This window comes from Penicillium roqueforti (assembly GCF_015533775.1).
Source record: "Penicillium roqueforti strain LCP96 04111 chromosome Unknown scaffold_10, whole genome shotgun sequence".
NCBI classification, from domain to species: domain Eukaryota; kingdom Fungi; phylum Ascomycota; class Eurotiomycetes; order Eurotiales; family Aspergillaceae; genus Penicillium; species Penicillium roqueforti.
This window is the reverse complement of record NW_024067574.1, coordinates 309,892-320,502: the sequence shown is the minus strand read 5'-3', so window position 1 is coordinate 320,502 and position 10,611 is coordinate 309,892. Positions and strand designations below refer to the sequence as shown.

Below are 10,611 nucleotides of genomic sequence, written 5' to 3'. Positions count from 1 at the left end.
CCCCTTCGGCATCCACTTCGCCGCCGGTGGGGGGGGTGGTTTTTTACTTGTTTGTTTATTTTTCTTTTACATTTTAAAACGAATCCCGCTTTTTTTGTCTTTTCGGTAACCCCCCCCCCCCAAGAGATGTTCTATTGACTAACATGTCTCCCCGCACGAGCAGATCCTGATCATGTACGGCTATCCACTTCCTTTCCTTGGTCTCATAAGTGCTTCTGTTGGAGATATGCTTGGTACAGTGTGAAAATTGGACCCAATTGACGATATGTGACTCGCAGGTACCCTCTGGACGTGCTCAAGACTCGAATGTAAGCAAGCCGCCGGTCGCAATAAACACGGACTTTATATGACACGGGCTAACGATATCCTCTTGCAGTCAGCTTCAGTCTGGACCCGCTGTTCCCGGTGCGGATTACTACAATGGCATGTTCGACTGCTTCCGTAAGATTGTCAAGAACGAGGGGTATGTCATCACTCCAGCGACGCAGCCACGGCTCTCTCTCTAACATGCGACACCGTATAAAGTGCTTCTCGTCTATACCGTGGTATTTCCGCGCCCATCCTGATGGAGGCGCCGAAGCGTGCGACCAAGTTCGCCGCCAACGACAGCTGGGGTGCTTTCTACCGCAACCTGTTCGGTGTGGACAAGCAGACCCAAGGACTGGCTACCCTGACCGGAGCCACAGCCGGAGCTACTGAAGCTTTTGTCGTGGTTCCTTTTGAGCTGGTGAAGATCCGTCTTCAGGACAAGGCACAGGCCCACAAGTACAACGGCATGATCGACGTTGTGAGAAAGATCGTGGCCGCAGAAGGCCCGCTGGCAATGTACAACGGCCTTGAGTCGACCATGTGGCGCCACATTCTGTGGAACGCCGGTTACTTCGGCTGTATCTTCCAGGTCCGCGCTCAGCTGCCCGCCGTCGAGCCCGGCAACAAGAACCAGCAGACTCGCAACGACCTGATTGCCGGTAGCATTGGTGGTATCGTCGGTACTGTCGTCAACACCCCAATGGATGTTGTTAAGTCCCGCATCCAGAACACTTCCAAGGTCCCCGGTCAGGTCGCCAAGTACAACTGGGCTTGGCCTGCTCTCGGTACTGTGATGAAGGAGGAGGGCTTCGCTGCTCTGTACAAGGGCTTCACGCCCAAGGTCCTGCGTCTCGGCCCTGGTGGTGGTATTTTGCTTGTTGTTTACACTAGTGTCATGGATTTCTTCCGCACCATGCGCGCTGAAAAATAAAATTTTCGTGCTTGTTGTGGTTGAATGTTTGATAGCGAAAGTATTTCCCAAAAGCAACATCCATGTGGACGGCCATTCCCCCCTGACCTTGACCCCTTTGCCCCGATACCCTCTTCCACTATCCTTTTCACCTTGGATTCAGAGTTGATAGAACATGTGGAGGAAGTTGTGGCTTTTGGTTTCTTGTCTTTCTATACTACCCTCTTGGCATTTTACAATAGAGAATGGCCATTAGATGGACATAAGAACAAAATAAAACAATAAATTCATGTGTTTACTCTATACATATTTACCTCCCACGATCAATCTAGCCCGGCCTCTGCGAAGGCTCCCACATCGCCTCCCTCATAAACTTGCTCCTCCTCCGAATCTCCGGGCCTTTCCAAACCAAAACAACAGGCACGACAGACAACGCAATCCCAATAAACCCAAGCAAAGTCCCCGCCCATCCATACCCGAGATTGGAGAACAACTGCGGCGAAGCAAGCGGCAAGAACGCACCAAAAGTATTCCTCCCAAGCGAAGCAGCCGACAAAGCCGATGCCGCATAACGCTCATAAGCATCAGTCAAATAATTAACAACAGCCATATAAATCGAATAGATCCCAATCCCTGTCGCCGTAACACCGATAGTCGGCACGATCCAATGAACATGCGGCTGACTAGCCCAGCCGTACCAGAACAAACCCGCCGCAAATAGCAGACTACCCGGGATAGATGTGTACAGTCTCGCCTCAGGGATAGGTTTCCCCGGGTTCTCTTTATTATGCCGCTCAGAGCGGAGATGAATCCAGTCCTGCAGCGGGTTGATGACTGTCCCGATGACCGCACCCACCGAGATGGCGAGCTGTATCAGGCCTGTTGACATCGTACCCCAGTTGTAGTTTGTGGAGTAGGTTTGCACGACGCTGGAAAAGAAGAGGAACAGGATCCCCCAGGCGAAACTTATCCATAAAGTGAAGAAGGTCACGACCGGCTCGGCTATGAGCATGTGTGTTGGGCGTTGGAAGGAGAGTCTCAAGAGATTGAGTTTGCTTGGGGCATCTAGTTCGGAAGAGGCGTAGATGGGGAGGTTTGTTTCTTTGCGGATCTTCTTTGCGCGCTTCTTAAGGATCACTTCTGGGCGGGTTTCTTTGAGTATTAGCCAAAAGACCGGGATCAAGGCTGCGTTGTAGATAATTTGGATGTAGAAGATCCTACGTGGGAGGTGGTCAGCATGATGGGATTTTGGAAATTGATATTCGGAAATGCAAGTTGTGCTTACCAACGCCATGGGTGTGATCTATGAATCTGCACAATAGAAGATCCAATAAATGGACCAAGTGAAATACCGACAACACTCGTAAATCCGAATATAGACATGGGCAGACTGCGAGCCTCGTTACCGAACCACACATCGGAGATACTTCCCCCGACAATATTAATCGCGGTGGAAGAAGCACCTCCACCGAAGAACCGAGTCACGATGAGTGTCGCGAAGTTCTTTGCGAACGCGGATGGGAAGAGCGAAATGACGAGGAGTATATACGCCACGAAGTATCCTGGCATGCGGCCGGAGGACTCTGTCAGAGGGACGAAAATCAGTGGCCAGAAGGCGGCGCCCATGTTCCAGGAAGTGGTGGCCCAGTAGAGGTTTGGGAAGGGGGTGTTTTGGACATTGAATTCTTGCTTCAACCAGTCGTTGCCGGAGCCGTAGCTTCCTGCGGGGATTCCTGTCAGGATGGAGCTGGTGAGGATGTTATTTTGATGCTTAAAATTATGTATTTTGTGTTGAGATGGCATTTCTTACATGAAGCAAACGGTAATCGTTATCACCCATTTGTATCTGAAGCTCCAATTGAAGGGATTCTCGGGGTCATCGGGCCCATCCCATGTGTGGATTTTGATATCTTTATCCTTATCAGACATCTCGGTTCAGTATTCTCAATTCTGTGAGGGAGTTAGTACTTTTGCTTTGTTAAGCGCTGCATCAAACATGAAGGATGAAGATGAAGTATGGGGATACTGACTTCCGGGCTTCTTCTATTACTTCGTAGCAACAGGCAATCCGGTGACAGGCTGTTCGGCCTGATAGACCGACGGGTCTCCTCGAATCCGCCATGACGAGATACATATTCAGGCATGACGTATGTTGACTAGTGGGTCATATAAGCTAGGAAACCAAAAAAAGGTGACCGACGTAGGGATCACCTTTAATCTTTTGATTAGTAGTTAAGCGCCTTGCCGTCGGGCCAGCTGGCCGTGCTGTTACTTCGTGATGTTGCCCAATATGAGGCATTTGCACTCGTATCGACAGTTTTGTATAATGAGGAACATGGTTGTTTTGTTCAACGCTCTGATCTTTCTATGTGATATCACAGTTGAAATCGATCAACAGTCAGAATAAAGTTCTCACTGGGAAGCTGCCTAGTACAAAAATTAACTCAATCACGGATTATCTATGGAGCTTTATGGTTGACTTTTAGATCCTAGAAATCCTAAGGGCAGAGAAAACATAAGACATAGTTGTATTCAATGTAGAAAGAGTCTCGGAGGAAGGCTAAGCACAAAGATAAGGACACACTTGCGTCTCAGAAGACATATGTTGGGCATGTGAACATCTTTTCAAAGCTACATACGACTTGGGTTCCTATTTCCTCAGCTGTTCCAACTCAAGCTCCGCTTTGTGCAGCTGCTTGAGGCTATCGTTGTAGTACTCAGCCAGTGTCGCATACGACACTTTGGCTGCTTCGGCCTCATTCTTCATTCTCTGGATTTCTTGGGATTGCTTGGAGTTGGCCCGACGAAGGTTCACATTCTCCGCTTGTAGCAGCTGAAGACTGGTCTTGCCCGATTTAGGGTCAATATTGGTCGCCTTCCGCAAATTACGTTGGTAGTAGTTGCGTTCTCTAGCCAAGGTCTGAATTCGAGCGCGCGCGTTCTCAAGCTCGCGAGAGTTCATCGAGGAGATAGGAGGAGCAATTGTTGCAACAGGTGCGAATGGTGAAACGTGTTGGGCATAGCCCTTCTGGTTCGTCAACGCTTGCGGAAGCTGCACGGCGCGAGGATTGGGGCTAGGAATGGCGCTTGCCTGTGAAAGACAGTCAGGACATATTTCTAATGAAATGGTCAATCATAAATAAGAACTTACAATCACATTTGTCGCGGCATTCGAAGGTGTAGTTGTAGCTGCAGGAGCTCGGGGAGGGCAAGGAGTCGACGAGGTGGGACTGGGAGTCTCAACAATCTCGACACTCTCGACATTCGCGACAGACTGGGTGCCAGGAGAGTTGAACAGAGAGTCGGGCGAGTCCATAGTCTGGAGGCCTTGGCTGGCTGTCTCCTCTTCCATGATCTGAGGAGTAGAGGGTGGCACGCCAGCATTGACCAAATTGGCCTGGGCGATGAGGTTCTCCCAACTTCGGACCTTGGAGGCGTCAGTGTCCTCCGAGGTGTATGCAATACCGATCGAGGGGTCGTATGGCATCTGCCTGTAGGGTGCCTGGGCAGGGATGTTGCTGGATAGTGGTTGGGTAAAGCAGTTGACAGATGTGGCTGAACTGGACTGTCCAAAACCAGACTGATCGAGGTCATCGAGAGGAATACTGGCGAAAAATTCATCGAAACTGCACAAGAGCTCGGGGATTTGATAATGCTCGAAGTCATTAGAAGCATTAGAAGATACATTGGCATCGAGACTGGTGAGGCTATTGAGAAAGGCCTCGGGGTCGAAAGCAGGCTGGTCAAGCCCAAAGTCAGGCTGGTCAAGCCCAAAGCCAGGCTGGTTGGGGTCAATTAGAGCCATTGTAATTAGAAATGAGCATTAAGTTTATAAATATTGAAGAGGGTAGGGAAAACAAGAAGATGTTGTGGAGGGATCAAAGAGGAGGGATGGTAATAACCGAGGAGGGAATTAGGGCTCATAGACAGGCAAAATGGAAGCAAACAAGAACAAAGAAAGTGACATTTCTATTGTCTTACACCAAACAATGGAGTCCAATAGGGATCAATACAGCTCAATAGAGACGACAAATACATACTTGTTTGACTACATCGGTATGTTTTTTTTTCTGCCGGCCAATCAATTATTCTGCTGGAGATTTAACTTATTTTTGGCCAATAATATGTTAACTCCGAGCACCGCTGGACGTACCGCCCAATCTAGTTCAGGGACTAGAGATAGAGTAAGTTTGACAACACGAAGAATTCACACAAGATATTGTTCAATTGTATAAAATTAGACAAATTTCTAGAGCAGAGTTATTAGCTTATCTATAAAATCATTAACGGATCTTGTTAGACAAGCAATAATGCGTAACTAGTTCTTTGCACCTTTTTGACCGCCTGCCCTTTCAGCTTCACCGCCTTTTTACCGCCCTCGCCTTATCGCCTTATCGTCACACAGCGACACCGCTTTGCTCACGTGGATCTATAATCACGTGGTGGTAATGGCAGTAAACGGGACTCCATCCTACGTTCGGTCTGGGCCGTCTCGCCTTGACAGCTCCCGTAACGCCTCAAGGGACTCCAGAGGTACCCAGAACGAGGCCACGAAGATCAATTACTTCCCCGCTACATTCATTTGAACCCAACTAAGGCGAATATGAGTGTCATTCTATGCACCGGTAAGTGGAATATCATAAGAAGCTCCCCGCATTCTTCTAGGCATTAAGCTAATTACCTTGGTTGCATATTTTAGCGGGGTACGACCATACCATTCGGTAAGTTGGCACTTAGTTAGCTGCGTGCAGTGTTTATCCAGCACCCACAGAGCGATAATTCATACCGGGACTCTTGCTGACTATTTCTCTGCTAGCTTTTGGGAAGCGCTCTCGGGTATCTGTTCACGTACAATCCAGCATCCAGACTCCCAAGTCAATCGTCTTTGCATCACCCCGGATAAGAGATTCCTGGCTGCTGCGGGTCATAACAATGTCAAACTCTTTGACATCAAGTCAACCAATCCTAACCCCGTGATTACCTTCGAAGGTCACACAAGCAACATCACCGGCGTGGCATTCCACTGCGAGGGAAAATGGATGGTTACCAGCTCCGAGGACGGAACTGTAAAAGTCTGGGACACCCGTACCGGTAGCTTGCAGCGAAACTACGTTCATCGGGCTCCGGTCAATGATGTGGTCATTCATCCTAACCAGGGCGAGCTCATCAGCGGTGACCACGCCGGTATGGTTCGTGTCTGGGATTTGGGCGAGAGTGTCTGTACTCATCAATTGATTCCGGAGGAGGACACTGCGGTTCTCAGTGTCAGCGTTGCCAGTGATGGATCCTTGCTTTGCGCTGGAAACAAGAAGGTGCGTGATTTTGTTTCACGGCAGATATTATGATTCTTTACTAATACCTCAACAGGGCAACGTCTACTTGTGGCGCATGGTCCAAACTGAGGAAACCACCCGAATCATCCCCGTCTGTACCTTCCAAGCGCATAAGGACTATCTCACTCGTGTTCTCCTCTCTCCCGATGTCAAGCATCTTGCAACTTGCTCTGCGGATCATACTGCCAAGGTTTGGAACCTCGACGCTGAATTTCCACCTGCCAAACTGGCATTACAGCAATGGAAGGAGAATGAGGCATTGAACCCGACAGTTGAAGCAGCACCGGTGGAAGCTCCGGTAACCCCTGTCGAGGTTCCCGCCCAATCTCGGGATCTGCTTCGCATTTTCGACGCACCCGTCCAAGACCGTGATCTCCTCCGTATTACCGACAACCCTCCTCGCCAAGAGACACCGCAACAGACATTCACCTCATCCCCCGACGGGCCTCCTATGGATCCAGTCAACCACACACTGTTCCTAGAGACCACCCTCGCCAATCACCAGCGCTGGGTTTGGGACTGCGCTTTCTCTGCAGACAGTGCATACCTCGTGACTGTCTCCAGTGATCACTACGCCCGTCTGTGGGAGCTCGGCACTGGCAACATCATCCGCCAGTACAGCGGCCATCATCGAGGTTCCGTTTGTGTTGCTTTAAATGACTATTCGGAGCCTCGCTAGGGGCAAGATGCAAGGTTGAGTTATCTCAACTAACTGGCGTTTTGCTTTCATGATTGATGGGTCTTTACTGGCGTTGACATTATTATGGGTAATCTACACATGGCATGGCGCAAGCAATGATGGGTGTTTCCCAATTTTTCCTGGTTACATAGCGTATTTCGGCTGGTCAATGGAGACCTTTGTCGTTGAATTGTTCTGCAGACATTTTTACTTACCATAGTTTCATCCCACAGAGGATCCTGCATAGTCTTGAGATACCACTAACAATTCCAATATCTATGCCAAGTTTTCTTTCTCCGCACTATGTATACATACTGGGTAACATCCATGGATGTCCCATAGACATTTGCAAGGCTATCCAATTTCTCGAAGAATACCAGCAAGTCTAAACTAGAAGAAACATAACACCACGCTTAGACCGAACTCAAATCAAATGACACGAGAAAGAGAAGAGCAGATCTGAACATACCCAGAGCACTAAAAACACATGTTCAAGTACATGAAAAAGAAAGATGAAGCCCGTGATACAAAGCCGATAAGGAGTTCAAGGAACTTCTCACAGACAAAGTCACGACCTCCGCTTATGGACTTTTATGCCATCCATGGATATGCTCATCATAGAACAGGCCAAAAAAAAAATCAGGCCCGTCCTTATACGACGGCAAACCATGTCACACAAACAACAACATCAATCCCGCGCTCCTCAGCACCAGTGTACTTGAAAGTCCACATGCCATCGCGGTTGACATCCCAAAAGGCCCCGGAGGCGGAATGCATACCACGCTTACCGGCATTGCTGAGTGCGCCACCCTCGGCGATGGACGGGTCAATCACGCCCTGCTGCACGATTGTGCTGTTCACGGTGAAGCGGTAGGGAGGAGGCTTGGAGGCATCGGTAGGTGCGGTAGCGGAGATCAGGGCCTTAAGGACGGTGTTCTGCGCGGGGAATTGTTAGTATCGCTATTGCGCGGTTGGGTGTTAGTGCTTACGATAATCTGGGAGTTCCAGGTTCCGACATTGTCATGCTCGTAGCTCTGGCTTGTCTTGAGGGCATCCGAACAGGCCTAGAGTAAAATGTTAGCGCGGGGTTGATTCTACGGGGTATTCTGGGGAACGGCCGTACCTCGGTGGTGATCTTAGTGAGATCCTCAATAGGGATGGGCTGGAGGGTTGTTAGGACCGTTTGTGACAATGTAATGGCAGTGCGTATTCTTGCAGCCTAGTTGCGGATTGATATGTCGCGGGCTGTGGTGTCATCTGCGATTAACGTACCGATGCTGAGGCTTCGACAGACATTGTGAATTAATTGAACGCGGCAGGTAGGTTTGAATGTTTGAGGGCGCTATATAGAGAATTTTGTTAGTATACAAGCAGATTGACTCAAACTTTGACGCGTGTAGACACTCCATTGGGCTGACATCATGGCCTAAATACCACGGGGTATGCGCGCGACCCCGAAGCAATGCGGGGAGAAGGGGCGCATTTAGGGACGAATTGGTGCGGATAGTCTCTTTCAAACAGGGTAGATATATTCACATACCTTTATTGGGTCTGGATAGCAGATATGATTATGCTTGTGGGATGCTTAGAGGACTCTCCTTGCAATCTACGTGGATTGTTTGGATGCTTGGCTATCATTGGGGCGCTTGGCCTAAAGGGGTTTGGCGCATGTTTGATTCTGCCACGACGGTGTGGGAGTATAAACATCACGGTTTTATTAACTTCAGGTATGTTATGGTCTGATATAGGGAAATATATTCAATGCTGCTCAATTGAGTGGTTTAAAATTTGATCAGGGGTGCAATTAATATCAAACCCCTGGGAAGACATATGGGAGCAGAAGAAGACATCAGGCTAGATAATAACGCCCTCGGAGGATATATAGTTCTTGTGAGCACCTTCAAAAACAACCTGACCCGGGTTCAGCATTCTTTTGCTAGCAAATGGTACACTATTGAGTGAGTTCTAATCAAGTAGCTGGTGATCATGGCAGTATCTTCAAATTGAACGGACCTTAGTTCCAAGCCAGGTATCGGGAAATTCGCGTAGGAGTTTTGGGTTATTCTGGACTAGCTATTTCCAATAATCATCTTATGCCAAATTGGTCAGAAAACAATATGGAACAAAATGACGAAAGAGAACAAGAAGTAACTTGGTATGCCCAATAAAACGCCCATTCAATCTTACTCAAATAGAACCTTCACTGAAATAAACAGAATGAGAATCAATTACTATCTCCAAAAGATACCAGTGCTTTATTTAGCTAACACCTGTTTCACTCTCTAGCAGATTCCTTTATTTCCAGGCTTATTGTTTCCCCTTAAATAGTGGTATCCTTTGTACTCGTCCTTTACTTAGAGTTTATTCAAACAATGGTATTTATGGACCTTCTCTGTCCTCAGTCTGTGATATCGGAGATATAAAGCCAGGTACTAGATAGCGTCTGCAAATCCAGTTTAATTGACGAGTTGGTGAGTATTATTCGAGGCCTTTTCTCCTAACTATCTCTTAGCCCCTAACCCATAATGCCTAGATACTTTCCATGGGAAGAAAAAGGACGAAGCCTACGAAGATGGATTGAACGTGAACATGAGCCCGGGTGCCCTTACCCTAGATCCACATTCGCTGTGACATATGATCCCCAACCCCAGAATTATTCTGTCACCCACGAAGCTGTATGGTGGGATTCAGCATGGGATACCTGCATCTACCCTTTTGATCTACCAGATGAGCTTAACAAGATAGAAATCCATAATCGACAAGGTCCACCGGTGGGCTGGGAGGGACGCACTGGACAAGGGGTGGTCTTCCTTGACTGGATCCGTCGATCAAGGCGAAGCACCGCTCCACATATATCAGAATTAACTAAGGCTGCCTATGAGATGGATTTTTCGCTTAACAGTCTTGAATATGTATTCGTTACTTCTATTTTTGAAACTGACACGGTACAGTGTGTTCGTGATGAAGTGTATAGAACCGAGGGGATTGAGTACCCTTCTAGTGAACACCGGATCTGGACTCCCTCGTGCGAGTTTGATGCCCTGCTGGGTACTGCAATTGGTAAGACGGTTGCAGCTTTTGTTCTGTGTGCGTGGGGCCAAGGCAGAAAACGAATTGCTAGGATCGTTACTTTCCATGATGGTGAATACCTTCAACGCCTGAACATGCGGTTTGATATTGAAGATGTATGATAGGCATCCCTTGATCTTGGTATAGGTGACTACTTGCGGTTTCTATCGTTTTTGATATAGGCTTGCTAGTATGATGATTGCATTCTTCAGACCGATAGATTTAGGTGAGTCGGTAGTATGAAAGAGATTAGAACTCTCAAGTTGTTACAATGCAAGTGCCATTTATACTAGATTTCACTTGCAGAAAAT

The 10,611-nt window shown here is 48.1% G+C and overlaps 5 protein-coding genes across 5 annotated transcripts in view; 2 read left to right on the top strand and 3 right to left on the bottom strand.

Annotated features, from left to right (window-relative positions):
- The window catches only part of LCP9604111_4757 (uncharacterized protein), a gene marked incomplete at both ends in the record, with an annotated part of 3,198 nt that extends 1,958 nt beyond the window's left edge, over positions 1 to 1,240 (top strand). Inside the window, 4 exons of the mRNA XM_039072491.1 lie at positions 164 to 174; positions 279 to 308; positions 377 to 463; positions 526 to 1,240. Of these exons, the coding sequence (XP_038929247.1) occupies positions 164 to 174; positions 279 to 308; positions 377 to 463; positions 526 to 1,240 (843 nt within the window). The remainder of the gene's footprint in view (positions 1 to 163; positions 175 to 278; positions 309 to 376; positions 464 to 525) is intronic.
- Positions 1,241 to 1,547: 307 nt separating this feature from the next.
- On the bottom strand, positions 1,548 to 3,148 carry LCP9604111_4756 (uncharacterized protein; the record flags this gene model as incomplete). The annotated part of the gene is made up of 3 exons (XM_039072490.1): positions 1,548 to 2,436; positions 2,505 to 2,966; positions 3,030 to 3,148. 3 exons carry the CDS (start codon positions 3,146 to 3,148, stop codon positions 1,548 to 1,550), a joined length of 1,470 nt encoding a protein of 489 aa, XP_038929246.1.
- A 721-nt stretch (positions 3,149 to 3,869) lies between these two features.
- Positions 3,870 to 5,024, bottom strand: LCP9604111_4755 (uncharacterized protein; the record flags this gene model as incomplete). Its single annotated transcript, XM_039072489.1, has 2 exons — positions 3,870 to 4,310; positions 4,371 to 5,024. 2 exons carry the CDS (start codon positions 5,022 to 5,024, stop codon positions 3,870 to 3,872), a joined length of 1,095 nt encoding a protein of 364 aa, XP_038929245.1.
- Positions 5,025 to 5,822: 798 nt separating this feature from the next.
- Positions 5,823 to 7,231, top strand: LCP9604111_4754 (WD40 repeat domain-containing protein; the record flags this gene model as incomplete). The annotated part of the gene is made up of 4 exons (XM_039072488.1): positions 5,823 to 5,844; positions 5,919 to 5,940; positions 6,036 to 6,531; positions 6,587 to 7,231. The coding sequence occupies 4 exons, from the start codon at positions 5,823 to 5,825 to the stop codon at positions 7,229 to 7,231; spliced, it is 1,185 nt and encodes a 394-aa protein (XP_038929244.1).
- A 651-nt stretch (positions 7,232 to 7,882) lies between these two features.
- Positions 7,883 to 8,527, bottom strand: LCP9604111_4753 (dynein light chain Tctex-type family protein; the record flags this gene model as incomplete). The annotated part of the gene is made up of 4 exons (XM_039072487.1): positions 7,883 to 8,167; positions 8,221 to 8,295; positions 8,355 to 8,393; positions 8,504 to 8,527. 4 exons carry the CDS (start codon positions 8,525 to 8,527, stop codon positions 7,883 to 7,885), a joined length of 423 nt encoding a protein of 140 aa, XP_038929243.1.
- Positions 8,528 to 10,611: the final 2,084 nt, after the last annotated feature.